At 47.1% G+C, this 17,799-nt stretch overlaps 1 protein-coding gene across 4 annotated transcripts; it reads right to left on the reverse strand.

The window, feature by feature from the left end:
- Window positions 1-6: 6 nt before the first annotated feature.
- On the reverse strand, window positions 7-17,770 carry SIRT3 (sirtuin 3). 4 transcript variants are annotated; one of them, XR_002643416.2, is made up of 7 exons: window positions 17,624-17,769; window positions 12,862-13,047; window positions 12,546-12,778; window positions 10,737-10,837; window positions 4,802-4,963; window positions 1,433-3,621; window positions 7-1,015 (listed from the first exon to the last, which is right to left on the reverse strand). XR_002643416.2 is itself a non-coding variant. In XM_022565349.2 (7 exons), the coding sequence occupies exons 1-7, from the start codon at window positions 17,704-17,706 to the stop codon at window positions 1,812-1,814; spliced, it is 1,005 nt and encodes a 334-aa protein (XP_022421057.1). In that variant the 5' UTR covers window positions 17,707-17,767; the 3' UTR covers window positions 7-1,811. The 4 variants fall into 4 exon arrangements, 3 of the variants coding, with proteins under 3 accessions (XP_022421057.1, XP_022421056.1, XP_022421058.1); XM_022565349.2 differs by having other exon boundaries at window positions 7-1,841; window positions 3,412-3,621; window positions 17,624-17,767; XM_022565348.2 differs by having other exon boundaries at window positions 7-3,621.
- Between the last annotated feature and the right edge of the window lie 29 nt (window positions 17,771-17,799).

Here is a 17,799-nt window from a genome sequence, read left to right on the forward strand (position 1 = left end):
TGTACATGGGTTTGGGAGGGCGGGGGCTGAGTGTGGGCTGAGTGAGACACAGCACATCCACAGCTGGCATGCAGGCCCAGAACTGGTGTTGGGCAAGCACCACATTTCACAGGGGAAAGAACCTGCTGGAACTTTATATGCTAATGCCAGAAACACACAAGGTATGATCTGCTGTTTTTGTCCCCACTGAGTGCACGGCTGGTAGCCTTTTGCATTCTCGGTCCTGGCTCAGTGCCCATGTTCTCTGGTTGTGACAGTCGGGTCTCGATCCTTCCCACTGGTTTCAACCATAAATACATGAAGGATAATGTCTCCCCTGAAACCATAAGTCTAGATTTCTGTCATGCACCACAGAGCTTCACAGAAACATTATTCTGGAATAAAGAGTTCCAGGCAGGGATGTTTGTGTGTGAATATATGTGCAAGATACCAAGTAAAGGCACGTTAAGCAGAAATAGAATCATGTTTTTCTTACAATTCACTTTTCCCAGGTGCGTATGCGTGTCTTGTTCTTTTTTTTTTTTTTTTTTTTTTTTGCTGTACGCGGGCCTCTCATTGTTGCGGTCTCTCCCGTTGCGGAGCACAGGCTCCGGATGCGCAGGCTCAGCGGCCATGGCTCACGGGCCCAGCCGCTCCGCGGCATGCGGGATCTTCCCCGACCGGGGCACAAACCCGTGTCCCCTGCATCGGCAGGCGGACTCTGAACCACTTTGCCACCAGGGAAGCCCGCATGTCTTGTTCTTGAAGAGTGAGGCCACCAGGTCTCCTGAGGAGTCTGTCGGTGAGATCTGCTCCGGCCCAGTGGGGAAGACAAGATGCCAGGAAGGAGAGAGCACTGGGGGGGCAGGGTTGGGGCAACCCCAGAAGAGGCCTGTACAGAAGCAGGGAGACCACAGTATGTTCTGCCCAAACAGCAGTGTGGCCTGAGCACAGGTCAGGGAGCCAGGCGAGGTTTCCAAATGAGTACTGCCTTCTGTCTTAGAGGTTAATTCTAGCAGCATTACTGGAAGAAGGCCTGATGGAGGAGAGTAGAGACAGGGAGACAGGAAGCTGCTGGAATGGTCTGGAACAGATGAGTTTCTGGGGGTTGATGTGAAAGGCATCGGGGTCGAGTGAACAGGATGGGATGACCTTCATGAGGGGTGCTGGGTGCTCTGAAGGTCCCATGGACTTGAGGTGGAAGAGGGCACTATGCCCATCTCTGAGATGAATCAGGGACAAATGTTCTCAGTCCTCGGGTTGTTTCAGTAGAGGAGAGACACCCACACACCCCCAAGCTCCCCTTTCCACGTTCATCTTCCCTTTTAGGAGACAAAAATGAAGGGATGCCCAGTTTCTCTATTACAGTTTACTTCATGCCAGAAATGAAGGACAATCTCTAAAAATAAACCTACTAAAGAGGCCACAGCGCTAGAAAACCCTAGTGCATTACCTGGGACCCAGGCCCACACTTGGGGTGTGACTGGGGCTGCTCGACCCAAGTGGACAGATGCTAAACCTGCCCTTCAGATGGAGTCCAGTCTGGGGTTCCAGGTTGTCTGAGTCCAAGAGGTTGACCATCAGAAGAACGCTTGTGGCATTAAGAGCTTCAGCAAAAAGTCAGGCCAGGCAGCTCCTGCACATCTGTGGCTGGGGTGGCCCCAAGTGCACAGACTCTCATGCCCTGGGAAGACACTCCAGGAGCAGCCTCAGGTCGCATGTTCTGGTTCAGCCAAAATTTGTAAGCGTGCCCGAGCTGTTCTTCAGGCAGAGGGCTCGTCAGAAGTGGGCAGTGACTCCCATGTAGCCATTTCTGGCGTGAGGAGCAGCCCTCACTCTCCTAATTTGTCCCAACCATCAAGCTGGAGCACAAAGGAGAGAGGAAACTGGTTATCTGAAAACATACCTGGGCACATCTCAGGGCCTGGAATTGAATTATTTCCTAAAACGGAAGCTTTTCTGTCTGCAAATGCTGCTGTTCAACCAAGTTAAGACGATGCCAGCAGGGCTGGGCAAAACTGGGTGGCTAAATGGAGGGCTTCGCTTAAGTAACCAGTCAAGATGTACTGAAGTACGTTCACTGTTTGGAAAAGTAATCCATCTTAGACTTCAGCTCATCCCTTAGTGTTTATTCTTGGACAGCAACTCTTTTAAAATAAGTAAACCCCTAAAATCGTAACTTTACACAAATTTCTGTGGAACTAGAAAATAGCACAGGTCAAATCCTATAGGACTATAATTCTAAACGTCTATAGAGGCTACTTGACTTTGTCTTGCTGTTATATGGAAGTAGGAAGTCAGCCACCCAAGCCTCCTGTGTAAGCTGCCAGGCGGATCTGACCAAGATCTCTACTCCCCTGTGAGCAAGGCATCTGCTACGGTTCCTCTCGCGGTGTAAAGTGTAAGCGTCCGTATTAGCCGGACTCTGCTTCCATTAAGCGGCCCAGCAACGTGACTTTAACGTTTGACGGTCTTTATTTCCTCCATATAATGAGATGAGAAATGGCACCATCCTACATCTTATCCCTAAGAGCCCTAACTCTGGATTGAAAGGCAATGATGTCTAATACCATGAAAACAATATAACTGCAAAGTCTTATATCTTTAAAAAGCCTCATATTCTTCTTGCTTTGGTTCAAATTGGTAAGAAATCAGGCTGTAGCCAGAGGCTGGGGGCTTTTGCCAGTGGAGGTGAGAGGAAAGGGCTGACTCATGGCCCTGAGTCCTGAAGCAGCCACAGCCAAAGGGTGAGAGGTTTCCCAAGATAGCAAGAACATAACTTACAGCATTCTAGTGAAGTCCACTTTCAGCAGTGTTATACCTGGCTGTAATCATAAATAATCCTCTTTGAGACAACTGGACTTAAAATGCTTAATGCTGCCCCCTGTAGAAAATAACCCCTCACATCAAGGCTACACATGCTAACTGATTCTCACGGGAAACTGCATTTTCTGCAACTTCACTTGTTTATAGGAGGTTTGCCATCTAGAGAGATCAAGGCGCTCTCACTTTCTACGCTCAGATGATACGTCAACTCCTCTCACTCTTATTATCTCCTAAAAGCATCATCCCACACAGGTTCAGAGAACTTCAGAATCCCATCTTATCCTGGAGTGCTCCTTTAGTTTGGGGTACAAAGACAGCTGAAGTGTGACAACTGCAGAGCGACAGCCCTGTCTGCCTGGACCCTCATCTCCACTCTGCCACTCAGCAGGAACGAAGCATCAGTTTCTTCATCTCTAAACAGAGGTATTAAGAATCACAGCACCCGATTCATAAGCACATAGATGGCGCCAAACAGTGCCTGGTACAGGGTTAACAGCAATATTACCTATTACTGTTACTGTTTTAGCCAAAGAGGGCGCCATTCCAGGTTGACCAGACCCCAGAGTAGAAGAGATGGCCCCTCCCATGACTCTCAGCCGTCCCTACCTTTCCAGTTTCCCGCTGGATGAGGTCCCGCATCTCCTCCGTCCAGCCCAGAAGCTCCACCAGCCTTTTCACACCGTGAACCACGTCCCCCAGCTGGACCACATCCCTGCCCCGAGGATGCCTAGCCAAGGACCCCACCAAGTCCCGGTTGATGAGCAGTCGGGGCACCGAGCTCCTCACGGCCTCAGACAAGCTGGCGAAAGGTTCCACCTGAAAAATTGCCCAAACGTGAGGAGCACACTGCCCGCCCTCCCAAGCCCTCGGGACCTTTCTGCCACAGCCCCTGCAGCCTCGGAGGGACAGCACAGACTGACAGTGGGACCTTGGATATGGAGAAAACCCAGCATCCGTTTCATTTCTTCAGTAGCACTCCCACCGCTGGGTCTCGATGCCCTTGTTCCCCCACCCCAGCCTCCCTCTCATCCACGCCCCCTTTCTCTTCCGACATCTCCTGGGTCCTGTGGGTCTCCCTGCTAAAGTTCATGCACACCACCTTACCTGCCCTCCTCATCCACACTCACCAGTGACATGACAGCTCGTATATCTGGTCTCACTCCCTGAGAGCAAGGGCCCGGCCCCTCACAGAGGGGCCGCCACTGAGGGGTTCCTGACACACACACTGCAACAGGGCCTGGCACACAGCAGGCAGATTCACTGAAGAAACACACAGCTCTGGGCCTCTGACTGGCTGGGGCCCCAGGCACAGGTCTTTCTGGCCCCTCTGCCCCTTGGTGCCTGCATCCAATCAGGCACAGCCCATTTCAGGGTCTCATCACGTCCTTTAGAAGTCTCCTGAGCTTCAAATCCGGATGCATCTCCCAGGCACCTCAAACACACGTGTGCAGGACACTCAGCATCCCTGATCCAGATTCCCCCTCCCCAGCAAAGGCCCTGACCCCCACGAAGAGACAGACACCTCTCTCTTCGGTCCTCAAAGTGACGCCAGGCTCCGAGTCCAGCCGTTCCCTCTCTGCCGTCTCTCATAGCCCCGCAGTCTGACTGTGCCCAGCCTCCTGGACATCTGCTCACTTCAGTCCCTGTCCCCAAGTCTCTCCGATCCCGAGGATGACCAGCTACATCCCTGGTTTCACTGCCTCTACACAAGGTCGGTCTCTGTGATACGACCTGGGAGACCTGCTCCCGCCTCACGTCTCCCACACCCCTTCCCCTTGCGCACTGTGCCCACCTGCACTCTGGATACCTCCAACGCTGAGCGTCCTCCCTGCTCCCCATTCTAGGCCTGGAACACCTCTGCCTCCTCGCATGTTGAATCCACTCACCTTCCAGAGGTGTGGCCCCAGAGCATCTGTCCCACCAGCCCCACCTCCTCTGCCTCGCTCCGCCAGCCTCCTCCCCACATGTCTGTGCACCGCAAGGCCTGCTGACAAACCTCCAGAGAGGTCCCAAGGATGAGCAGCAGGTCTGCCATGGGGAAGTCAGCCAGATGCAGCAGGAACCTGTGGGGCAGCATCTCCCCAAAGAATACGATGTCGGGCTTCACAACGCCAGTGCAGACCGGGCAGCGTGGGACCGTGTCCACCATCACGTCGGCCTGGGGTGACACAGAGAGAAAGGGGGCCCAAGGAAGCTGTCACAACACACTTTGAACGGAAAAGGCAAAAACAGCTTCTTATTGAGAAACTGTCAAACGTTCCACAGCTGAGACAGCAGTACAGTAAAGCCCCCTGTATATAATGGACCCAGCTTCAGCAATTACTGACACTCTGCCAGTTTCATATAGCACCCCAGAATTGGGGGAGCTTGCAGTATTTGAAAGCAGATCCTGGACACCATACGACATCCAACGCATTGAACACTACGCTCTGCACCTGGGGTGCTTATCAGAGATATGCAGGTGCTGAGGAAACACAGCTGACCTTGGAACAATACAGGGGTCAGGGGCACCAACCCTCCGCACAAATGAAAATCTATACAGAACTTAGAGTTAGTTAACCCTCTGTACAGATGGTTCCTCTGTATCTGTGGTTCAACCAACCATGGATCAAGTAGTCCTGGAGTACACATTTATTGAAAAAAATCCACATATGAGTGGACCCACACAGTTCAAACCCGTGTTCAAAGGTCAACTGTACTGATTATATAGTCCTCAGAAGTACTCTGCAGGCATTTGGCCAACAACAGGCATTATTCAATTTGTCCCTGATTTTAGCTGAAGTGATCCTGACATCATCACCTTAGCCCTGAAGACATTCAGGTCGGCTTCAACTCACTGACTGGAGTTATGAGTCACAACATTTTCCACAGACTTCTCCTTGCAGGCCAAGGTGAAGCAGATGTAAGCTATTATTATACCCTGCTACACCTGGATTCATGCTTGGGCTAGACATTAGAGGAGGAAACTAAGGAAAAAGACACCTGGCTTCTAAGATAAACCTTTACAGCTAATGGGATTTGGTTTTGCAGGCGGAACCCAGTAAGGAGCAGCAGAAACGACAGACAAAAGAGATGGGCTGGTCAACGACTTCAGATATTCGCAGATACAGATTAGAAACTATATTATGGGTAAATTTTTAAAAAGACAGTCTTGAAATATCTATTGGAGATAGAAAGCTATACAAAATAATGTCGTGGATTTAAAAAAGAACCAGATAGAACTTCCAGTAATAAAAAGCAGAGTATCGAAAATTAAAGCTCAGTGGAAGGGCTTTATCCTCTATGACAGAATAGAATATCGATAAACTGGAAAGTAGATCAGGAGAAGAACTCAGAATGCAGCACAAAGAGGAGCAGGATGGGTGTAGAAAAGAGCCGCCAAGGGCTGCGGACAGTGTGAACCAGTCTCAGAGGTGTTTCACCCAAGGTCCACACAGAGAGGACAGGACATGGTGGGGCAGGCACTGTCTGAAGGGATCATGACTGAAGATTTTTCAGCAAAAATGAAAGATATCAAACCTCAGATTCAGAAAGCTCTACAATTTTTAAGCATAACAAACAAAAGGAAATCCATACGGAGACAAACCATAGTAAAGTGCAAAACTCCAAAGAGAAAAGTTTTTTAAAATATGCAGAGAACAGATAGCAACAGACTGATTCTAAAGTTGATATGGAAAGCAAAAGACTCAGAATAGCCAACACAATCTGGAAGAAGATGATCGATGAAAGAAAAATATGGTAAGTCAGGCTTCATTAAAATTAAAGACTTCTCCTCTGTGAAAGACAATGTCAAGAGGATGAGACGACAAGTCACAGACGGGGAGAAAATATGCAAAAGACACATCTGATAAAGAACAATAAGAAAATGGGCAACCCAGTTAAAAACTGAGCCCAAGACCTCACCAAAGAAGATATACAGATGGTAAGTGAGCACATGAAACAAGTTCAACATCATATGTCACTAGGAAATTGCAAATTAAACAATGATATTCCACTACACACCTATTAAGAACGGCCAGAATCAGAACACTGACAACACCAAGTGCCTATGAGGACGTGGAGCAACAGGAACTTACATTCACTGCTGCTGGGAATGCAAAATGGGGCAGCCCCTTGGGAAGACACAAACTAAACACAGTCTTACCATAGCATTCAGAAATCACGCTCCTTGGTGTTTACCCAGAGGAACTTATGTCCACATAAAAACCTACACATGGATGTTTATAGCAACTTTATTCATAATTGCCAAAGCAATCAAGATGTCCTTTAGTAGGTGAATGGATAAACAAACTGTGTTACATCCAGCAAATGGAATATTAGCCTAAAAAAAAAAAAAGTGCTTATCAGGCCATGAAAAGACATGGAGGAACCTTAAATACATAATGCTAAGTGAAAGAAGCCAGTGAGAAAAGGCTGCATATTGTATGATTCCAACTCTGTGACATTCTGGAAAGGGCAAAACTATGGAGACAACAAAGAGATCCGTGATTGCCAACCTAAATGTCCATCAACAGAGGAATGGATAAAGAAGATGTAGTACATATACACAATGGAATATTACTCAGCCATAAAAAATAACAAAATAATGCCATTTGCAGCAACATGGATGGACCTAGAGATTACCATACTAAGTGAAGGAAGTCAGACAGAGAAAGACATATATATGATATCACTCATATGTGGAATCTAATTTTTTTTAAATGATACAAATGAACTTATTTACAAAACAGAAACAGACTCACAGATTTCAAAAACAAACTTATGGTTACCAAAGGGGAAACGTGGTAGGGAGGGATAAAATAGGAGCCTGGGATTAACATATACACACTACTATATACCAACAAGGACCTACTGTATAGCACAGGGAACTCTATATTCTGTAATAACCTAATGGAAAAGAATCTGAAAAAGAATGAATATATGTATATGTATAACTGAATCACTTTGCTGTACACCTGAAACTAACACAACACTGTAAATCAACTACACTCCAATAGAATTTTTTTAAAAATCAGTGTTTGCTAGGGGTTGGGGGCAGGAAGGGAATAGGGTTGACTGATTAGTGGATACAGGGTTTTCCTTTGGGGTGATGAAAATATTTTGGAATTAGATAGAGGTGGCAGTTGCACAACACAGTGAATGTACTAAATACCAATAAACTGTACACTTTAAAATGGTTAATTTTATGTTATGTGAATTTCACCTCAATAAAAAATAAAAGACAGGATCCTGTGCCACGTTGATATTTCAGAATTTCATCTTTATTTAAGATTTTCCACTCTATCTTACTCTACTTTAAAAAACCCATTCTAGGGACTTCCCCAGTGGTCCAGTGGTTAAGAATCCACCTTCCGCAAGGACACACAACGGAGAAAAGACAGTCTCTTCAATAAGTGGTGCTGGGAAAACTGGACAGCTACATGTAAAAGAATGAAATTAGAACACTCCCTAGCACCATACACAAAAATAAACTCAAGGGGCTTCCCTGGTGGCGCAGTGGTTGAGAATCTGCCTGCCAATGCAGGGGACACGGGTTCGAGCCCTGGTCTGGGAGGATCCCATATGCTTCGGAGCAACTAGGCCCGTGAGCCACAACTACTGAGACTGCGTGTCTGGAGCCTGTGCTACGCAACAAGAGAGGCCGCTGTAGTGAGAGGCCCGCACACCGCGATGAAGAGTGGCCCCCGCTTGCCACAACTAGAGAAAGCCTTCGCACAGAAACGAAGACCCAACACAGCAAAAATAAATTAATTAATTAATAAACTCCTACCCCCAACATCTAAAAAAAAAAAACTATTAAAAAAACAACAACTGTATATAAATAAACAAATAAATAAATAAACTCAAAATGGATTAAAGACCTAAATGTAAGACCGGACACTATAATACTCTTAGAGGAAAACATAGGAAGAACACTCTTTGACATAAATCACAGCAAGATCTTTTTTGACCCACCTCCTAGAGTAATGGAAACAAAAACAAAAAGAAACAAATGGGACCTAATGAAACTTAAAAGCTTTTGCACAGCAAAGGAAACCATAAACAAGATGAAAAGACAACCCTCAGAATTGAAGAGAATATTTGCAAACAAATCAACGGACAAAGGATTAATCTCCAAAATATATAAAGAGCTCATGCAACTCAATATCAAAAAAAGAAACAACTCAATCCAAAAATGGGCGGAAGACCTAACCTAAATATACATTTCTCCAAAGAAGATATACAGATGGCCAAGAGGCACGTGAAAAGATGCTCAACATCACTAATTATGAGAGAAATGCAAATCAAAACTACAAGGAGGTATCACCTCACACTAGTCAGAATGGCCATCATCAAAAAATCTACAAACAGGGCTTCCCTGGTGGCGCAGTGGTTGAGAGTCCGCCTGCCAATGCAGGGGACACGGGTTCGTGGCCCGGTCCGGGAAGATCCCACACGCTGCGGAGCGGCTGGGCCCGTGAGCCACGGCCGCTGAGCCTGCGCGTCCGGAGCCTGTGCTCCGCAACGGGAGAGGCCACAACAGTGAGAGGCCCGCGTACCGCAAAAAAAAAAACAAAAAAAACAAAAAAAACCCATTCTAGGATAAAGAAGATGTGGTGTATATAGATATATACAATGGAATATTACTCAGGCATTTAAAAGACTGAAATAATGCCATTTGCAGCCACATGGATGAACCTAGAGATTATCATACTAAGCAAAGTAAGTCAGAAAGAGAAAGACACATATCATAGGATGTCACTTATACGTGGAATCTAAAATACCACACAAATGAACATATCTACGCAACAGAAACAGACTCACAGAGAAAGAGAACAGACTTGTGGTTGCCAAGGGGTAGGGAGGTGTGGGAGGGATGGAGTGGGAGTGGGGGATTAGCAAATGCAAACTATTATATATAGGATGGATAAACTACAAGGGCCTACAGTAGAGCACAGGGAACTCTATTCAATATCCTGTGATAAACCATAATGGAAAAGAATGTGAAAAAGAATGTATACATATGTATAACTGGTCACTCTGCTGTACAGCAGAAATTAACACAACATTGTAAATCAACTATACTTCAATAAAATTAAAAAAAAACATTCTATTCCCAAATATTCCCAGAAGTACACAGAGGTGTAAACATGGGTATCATTACTGTATTATTTTTAATAGTAAAAATCACAAACATCATAATATATCCCACAACAGGTGAATTGCTAAATGGAATGCTCTATAGTTACTAAAAACAGTAAGTAGAGCTATAGTTATTGACACAAAATATCCATGAAATTTTGCTCAGTGACAAAGCATGTTGCACAATATTAATCTTAATGATCCCATTGATGAAGAAAAGTTGTAACTGTGTGTGGGTGTAGCACCCAGAAATGTGCATGTATGTTTGTATATACATATCTTTCTTTTTTTAAGGCCTGGAACATTATACACCAAACTGTTAAAAGTGGGCTACAGGAACTGGATGAAGGCAGATTCATTTCTCCCTATATATTTCTCTATTGCCTTATTTTTTTTTTAATCTGAAAAGATCCTATGGCCCAATAAGTTTATATTTACAGGTACTGGGAGTTAGGACTTGCACATTTTTAAAAAATTGAAGTACAGTTGGTTTACAATATTGTGTTAGTTTCAGGTGTACAGCAAAGGGATTTGGTTATACATGTATATATATATGTATGTATACATATTCTTTTTTTATTCTTTTCCCTTATAGGTTATTAAAGCTATTGAATGTATAGTTCCCTATGCTATACCGTAAATCCTTGTTGTTTGTATTGCCTTAATTTTTTACAAGTACATATTAAAAACATTTTCCTAGTATTACTGTTCTGTTGTCCTTCCGACATGATGCTTATGCAACACCGCTTCTCCAGCTTACTCCCAGTGAGAAAGGCAGAAGGGAGAGAACTGTCAGTGTGACAACTCACCCAAAAGTCCTCCCCTGGGAAGGGTCTTCGGCAGACGGTGCAGGTGGCAGAGGCAAAGGATCCATGAGCTTCAACGAGCTTTGAGGCAGGGATGCCAGACGCTGAAATTCAAACCAAATCTAAGTGCTGCTGCCCCCAGCTTGGGCGGAAGCCCCTTAGTGTAACCTCTGGGCTGAGCAGGCCCTTCAGGAGTCACCGCCCTTGGTGGAAGCCCGACGGTCCCGCCTCTGTCACCTACAAACGACACCCCACTGATCAGAATAACCTCAGGGGCGAGGCTCCAACATGGAGCCGAATCACAGTTGAAACAAAGCCTGTGAAAACACAGTAGAAAAAACATTTAAGTCCAGATAAAAGTACACCCAATACTAAGAAAAACATTTTCTATGCTACAGACACCTAGTAAAAGTGAGAAAATATTATAAATACATTTCCAAAAACCTGTAGAAAAACAGACAAAAGGTAACTTATCATGAAGTTTCTGTTATCACCATGAGCTCTGGAAGACTGTAGGTACACAGACTTGGTCCTAGCTGCAGTGGTTCCCCACTGTCCTCACTGTACATACGCCGAAGCTCACAGCCACACACTCCCGCCTTCCCACAAGGCCTGCCCTGCTGCAACTCCAGGAGAGAGACTGTCCCCATGGGGTATTCACTGCTGCCTATGTGGTTCCAAGCCGTAGAGTCCTTCTAGCAGAGAAACATTTTCCTGGAGTCGAGATAACTCCATTTTTCAAATCACAACACACCCACAGCCTGGCTGAGCTGCCGCTGGCTTGCTGAGAGTTGCCTGTCAGCACCTGTCAGCGTCACTGCACGTAAGAAGAGGCCCCGCCAACTGCTTCTCTAGGGTGCACGGCCAGGGGTCCGTATGACAGTATGACCCATGAATCACTGGTTGTGGCCGCCACCTAGACAGTCAAGAAATCACCACACACTGAGTTTGATGAACTTAAGGAATTATGAGTGATTTTTCTGTGTGACAATGATATCATGGTTGTGTTTTAAAAGTCTTTATCTTCTAAAGATATCCATTGCTAGATTTATGTATTAAATTTATGATGAGAGGGATCTGCTTCAAAACAGTTGGGGGTGAGAGAGAGGTGGGGGTAGGACACAGATTAAACAGGACTAGCCATGATGAGGTGATGAGGACATGAGGATTCATTACATTCTTCTCTTCATTTTTGTGTGCTCGGAAAATCCCATAATGAAAACTTTAAAAAAGAAATCATCAGGGGACTTCACTTGTGGTCCAGTGGTTAAGAATCCGCCTTCCAATGCAGAGGACATGGGTTTGATCCCTGGTCGGGGACCGAATATCCCACATGCCACGGGGCAACTAAGCCCACGTGCCAAGACTAGAGAGCCTGTGTACCGCAACTACTGAGGCCACGTGCTCTGGAGCCCGTGCGCCACAACTAGAGAGAAGCCCACGCACCGCAACAAAGATCCTGTGTGCCGCAACTAAGACCTGATGCAGCCAAATAAATAAATAAATAAATATTTTAAAATATATACATATAAAAAGAAAAGAAAAGAAATCAACGGATCAGAAGCTCCCAATGTCAACTTTAGTTCTATCCCAAACTCACAGCCCGGAAAATGGGTCCACCAATGAGGTCCCAACAGTGATACTTAAACACACAGAGGACATTTTGGGGGGGGGGGACAAAGGTAAAACTTTTTGGCTCAAAATCAGTCACAAGGATGGGGAATAAGCACTGGGCCTCAGCCCCACCCAGAAACAGGCACCTGAGCCTTCCCTGCAGGAGTGAGAAGATGTGAGACAGGACGGAGGTCTCACCTCTCTCAAGCCCATCGATGTTCTGTGTGTAGAGCCGCAGAAGCAGCCCCTTGTCATGGAGCAGTCGCAGGAAGTAGTGAGTGGCATTAGGCCTATAGTTCCCAGGGTACAGCTCCTTGGCAAAAGTGAAAAACGGCGTGGGATCGCGAAAGAAAAATGAGAGCTCAAAAATGGCCTCGGGGTAGGGGATCTTGTACTGCTGGAGGTTGCTGTAGTATCCAGTCCCTGGAGATCTGCAGAGAGAAGCAAGAGGCTCTGAGCCCTTCAGGAGAGAGCCCCAGGCAGCCAGGGAGGAGCACGGGGACCGCACAGGCACCTGAAGTCTGGGACGCCGCTGGGTGTGCTGATGCCGGCCCCCACCATGACCACCACCCTCTGGCAGGCTCTGGTTTTAATCAGCTCAGCAATGTCCTGCAGGAGAAACTTCTGACTGTGGCCTCCACTTCCAGAGACACTTGAGACACCGGCAGAAAAAGATATGGGCCTTCCTCCACCTGCAATACTGGCAGGAAGAGAGCAGTCACGTAACCGATGATAATCCAGTTCATGCTAGCAAGAATGAGCCATGTCTCCCCTCCCCAACCCCACCACTGAGAATGACCACACACTTCCCTCCTGCCCCCCAAACGACCACCCTTCTCACCATGGATAAAATACAAACTCAGAAATCAAGACATATTTCCGGTTAATGGCAACTGTGCAAATAAGGAAAGTATCATTTCACAGTTCCTGTTATCAAAGGCTAGTGCTGAAGGCTCAAGCTAGAGCCAAGGGCATCCCTTTGTGGGGTCTCTGGGGATACTCTCTGCAGAGCCATACACCCTAACATACATACCTGGGACGTGACAAATACTCAGTGACATTTAAAGAAAGTTAAACATCTCAGACTTTACACCAAATATTACCAGGATGATAAGTGGGTTCAACAGACCATTCCAAAAACAAACATTCATATCCTAACAGTGAGCGATTCAAACTGCTGCAGAGACTTCAACGTCCGCAACTACTCAGGAGGCTGCTCATGTCACATGGCAGCCAAACAAGTCACAGAACCCAGGCAAGGCAGTGGGCAGACTGGACCTCGGGGTCTCCCCGCAAAACTCCAGAGACCAGGAGCTGAGACGCTCTCAACAAGTTTAACTGTCAGGGGTATGAGGTGCTCTTCCACACACAAAAAGAGCAAGACACACAGTAAACAAGTCACAGACTTCGGAGAGGTATCGGGACTCGATAAGTGACTCCAAACCCAGGAAAGCACCAGGAAGAAGACGAGGGCAACACAGACAGCATAGAGCCTGGAGCGACACCTGAAAAACGTCCCACTGAAGCAAGTCTGCAGCCACTGGGGGCGCGCAGGCTAGAGACGAGTGCGGGCCTGAAGGCCTTCTGGGTTTACTGATCTGCTCTCAGGGCCCTCATCTGGCAGCTGCCTGAGCTGCACAACTTCATCACCGCCTGGTATCACTGGCAGCTCGCCCAGAGTTCAAGACAGCCAGCCCCACCACACAGGGCACCTTCCTCACACCCCAAGGGCTGGCAGCTACCACACCCATCCTCCAGGAGAAGGGCCTGGTGACCCGCCTCCAGGACTCGCCCTCCACCCTGACAGGAAAAGAGATTAAACCAACTGAAACGACAGCCCTCCCCAAATGATTGATAAATCTAAAGTGAATACAGACATGAAAACAGGAAACAGAGTATTTATTTTACTCATTTGTGATACAAGCAAGAAATACGCGCCCTAAAAGCACATCTTTAGATACAAGTCAGGACAACCCAGAGCTTATCTTCCAGGAGTGCGACCCTAACTCACTCCCTTGTTTGCTCTGTCTTTGGTTTTTCTCTTGCTCCTGAAAAATCTGCACAGACCCACCTGCTTACACACGGCTGGTGAGGTTTGCCCAGACGCCCTCTGCCCGCCAGAGCACCCTAACATCTTAGCACAACACACCCCGCCCCAGTGATGGCTTCAACCCCGCTACTCCCTCTCACAGACCCCTCCTTTCCTGGTTCTTGTATACACCCTAAACCCAGCTCCTTTGTCTGAAAAGACCTTTTTCCACCTCAGCATGTCCAAAGTCTCCCAGAGTCAAGGCCACCTCCTTCATGAAGCCACTGCTGAACCCAGTGAGAAGTCACTTCGCCCTCCTCTGAAAGGTGACAGTACTGGCTCCCCCTCCTCCCTTTAGGGTGCCTCTCACCCCTTCCCTTCCTGCACTCTCACACTCCACTCTGGGGTAAATGACAGTGCAACTCAGGGGCTTGCTGGCCACTCAGTCCATTTGTGATGCCTCTCCTGACACACAAAGCATCATTTTGGTTTTCCAAAGAACAGACCTCAGAAAGGTGTGTAATGAGAAAGAGGAACATGGCAAGGGAAGGCAGGGCCGAGGGCACCAAAAGGAGAGGCAGAGCCCTAGCTCACTGCCTGTCTCACCAAGCCGCTCAAGCAGCCTGAGCCTCGGCTGCCGAAGCTAAAAGCAAGGGAGCCAGAGACGATTCCTACAGTCTTTTGGAAAAAATCCACAGCTGTAAACCTCCCAGCAGAAAGTACAGGAAATAGATGCAGCAGGGATAACAATGCTTCCCCACTCCTCCCCAGGCTCTTGCAGAGAGGCCCCTAGATTCTGAAGAAAGTTCTGCTGCATCAAAGACTTGCATAAAATCACCTGTGAAGGCAGCTCTTCTGAGTGCAAAAGTCAATGAAATCTCCTAAGAGGGTTTTCCAATGAAAACCAGTCAGATGGTTAGGAAGGAAAGAGAAGGTTCTGGTTCCAACCACAGCTATTAAATGCCCCCCTGCACACAGCATCAACAACATCTATTCACCTAAGGTCCTCACCCAAACATTTACTGAGCTCCTCCTAAATGCAAATTATTATGAGAAGTGCAAAAGGAATGAGAGGGAAGTTGTGATACTGTGATTTATAATAAATATATATTTTGGTCTCTGTCCCTGAACCCTCTGAATTTCCTAAGAGCAACGGGAGCATCTTTCGTTACAATATTTGGTCTTCTGGCCTCAGTTCCTAAAATCACTTCAGAGCCGTGAAGGTGAAATGCGTGTCTTGTTATTCATAACAAGCCTCTTACAACTACACTGAGTTTATGGTAAGAGGTGACTATTGGAAATCCCCTAAGGATGGGGATATAGTTGCCAGGGGGACCGACCACAATTAGAGGGTTGGAGCCTCCATGGAAACCCAAAAGGAGGGGGGTTCAGAGAGCTGCCAGGTTGGTGAACCAGAAAACTTCCACGTGCCAGGCCCTAAACTCCGCAGCGACAGAAGCTCCTGTATTGGGAACCCTTCCAAACCTTGCCTTATATACATATCTCTCCATCTGGCTGTTCATTCATATCCTTTAATATCCCTTATAATAAACCCGCGATCTAGTAAGTAAACTGGTTTCCTGAATTCTGTGAGCCGCTCTAGCAAGTGAATCCAACCAGAGGAGGGGGTCGTGGGAACCTCCGATTTGCAGTCAGTTCATCAGAAGGACAGGTGAACCTGGATTGGCAGCTGAAGTGGTGTCAGTCTTGTGGGACTGAGCCCTTAACCTGTGGAAGCTGGTGCTATCTCCAGGCTGACACAGTCAGAATTCAGTTAAATTTGACACCCGGTCGGTGTCTGTGGAAAAGTGGAGAGTTGCTTGCTGGTGTTGAAAAAATACCCATGTTGTAGAAGTCATTACCATTGTTGAGTGCCTACTTGCATGCAGGGTATTACTCAGGGTACTTGATGTGTATTTCTCATCTATAAGTAAAACGTCTGTCGCTGAAAAACACCCAGCAGAATTTTACCGAATGTCTAGAACATACTGAATGACTTAAAGTATATGCTACATGGAATGAGAGTTACTGGGAGTAGGGGTGCTCTGAGGGGCAAGCATGGGTGCTGCCTGGGAAAGGGCAACAAAGGGCAATTTCTTAAAAGAGCCCTAAAAAGGCACAACTTCCAACTTGCAGACAGCCTGTGCAAACGGACTGCTCCTCGCAGGCACCCTCCAGCCTTCTGCTTGATGGCGGGGGCAGCGGGGTGGGGAGAGTGGGAGCAGGGTTTACTGAATGATGGCGGTCTCCTGATCAGCACCTGGTGGCCCGGGTCACTATTTAGCCATGCCCCACCCACACAGCTGCCTGCAGATTCTGGAACTGGAATAAGCTCCATGGAGGCAACAGTTTGTCTGACCCCTGCTCCATCCTAGCATCTAGAACAGTCTGGTAGATAATGAGTCCAATTAAAAGTTTCTTGGATGAAAGAAAGACTCCTCCTTGGTATTTCTTTATGAAACTCTTCGATATTTTTGGTAGTTGTGTAAGAAGGCATTAAATGAACGTACCATTATTTACGTAAACACTTGACCATTAGTGGGCATTTAAGTTAGTTTCCTAACTACTCTGATTAGCAACTATGGGCCTTAAGATTTTTCCACTTGTAGGTTCAGTTCCTAGACAAGAACTCAAAATGTGCAATTATTGTGTATGAACCTGTGAAGGGGTATGAACATACGCTGGTGGGAGTATTAACTGCACCACCTTTATGTGGGGGCAATAAAATGTAGACGCATAAGTTCCACTACCAGAAATTTATCCAAAAAGTGAGGTACAAACAAGGTTATTCAACACAGCATTATCTGTAGTAACTAAAGATTAGAACCCATTTCAACAAGAGACTCGTTAAAGTATGAAACATCCATATAATGGAATTCTACAGATTAGTATAAAAGCCTCAGAAAACATTTATGTTTAGAATGGAAGTAACTCCAAGACATGTTAAGTAAAAAAGGACAGGTACAGAATAGATTCTAACTAAAAAGGGGGCGGGATGTCAAGAATAAACAAGTAATGTTGCTTATACACGCCCAAAATACCCCGGGAAGAAACGAGAAACCAATGCCATGGGTGTCTCCGGAACACCCTTCAGGGCCGCGTGAGCAGGGACTTGCCATTTTCAGGTCCTCCAATCGTCCCGCCGACCACGCAGGGGGAAGCCTGACTCCCCCGCTCGCCTGAGCGGGTCAGTCTCCGCCCTGGGCCCCGCCCGCCACCCCCGCCGCCGCAGTCACCCGGAACAAACCGAGGCCGGCGGGTCCAGGGCCGCGCACCTCCCAGGCCCCAAAGCCTGAGGGCGGGAACAACTGAACAAGCCCACAGCGCCATGTTCCTCCAGAGCCCGCAGCGTCAGGTGCCCAGGGGTCACGTGCGCGCTCCGCCCCCGCGCGCGCCGCACCCCCGAAAGTCCCTCCCCTGCAA

The sequence above is a fragment of the Delphinapterus leucas genome, chromosome 7 (assembly GCF_059928025.1).
Source record: "Delphinapterus leucas isolate spDelLeu-1000000601 "Yukka" chromosome 7, BTC_Dleu_Yukka2, whole genome shotgun sequence".
Lineage (NCBI taxonomy): Eukaryota > Metazoa > Chordata > Mammalia > Artiodactyla > Monodontidae > Delphinapterus > Delphinapterus leucas.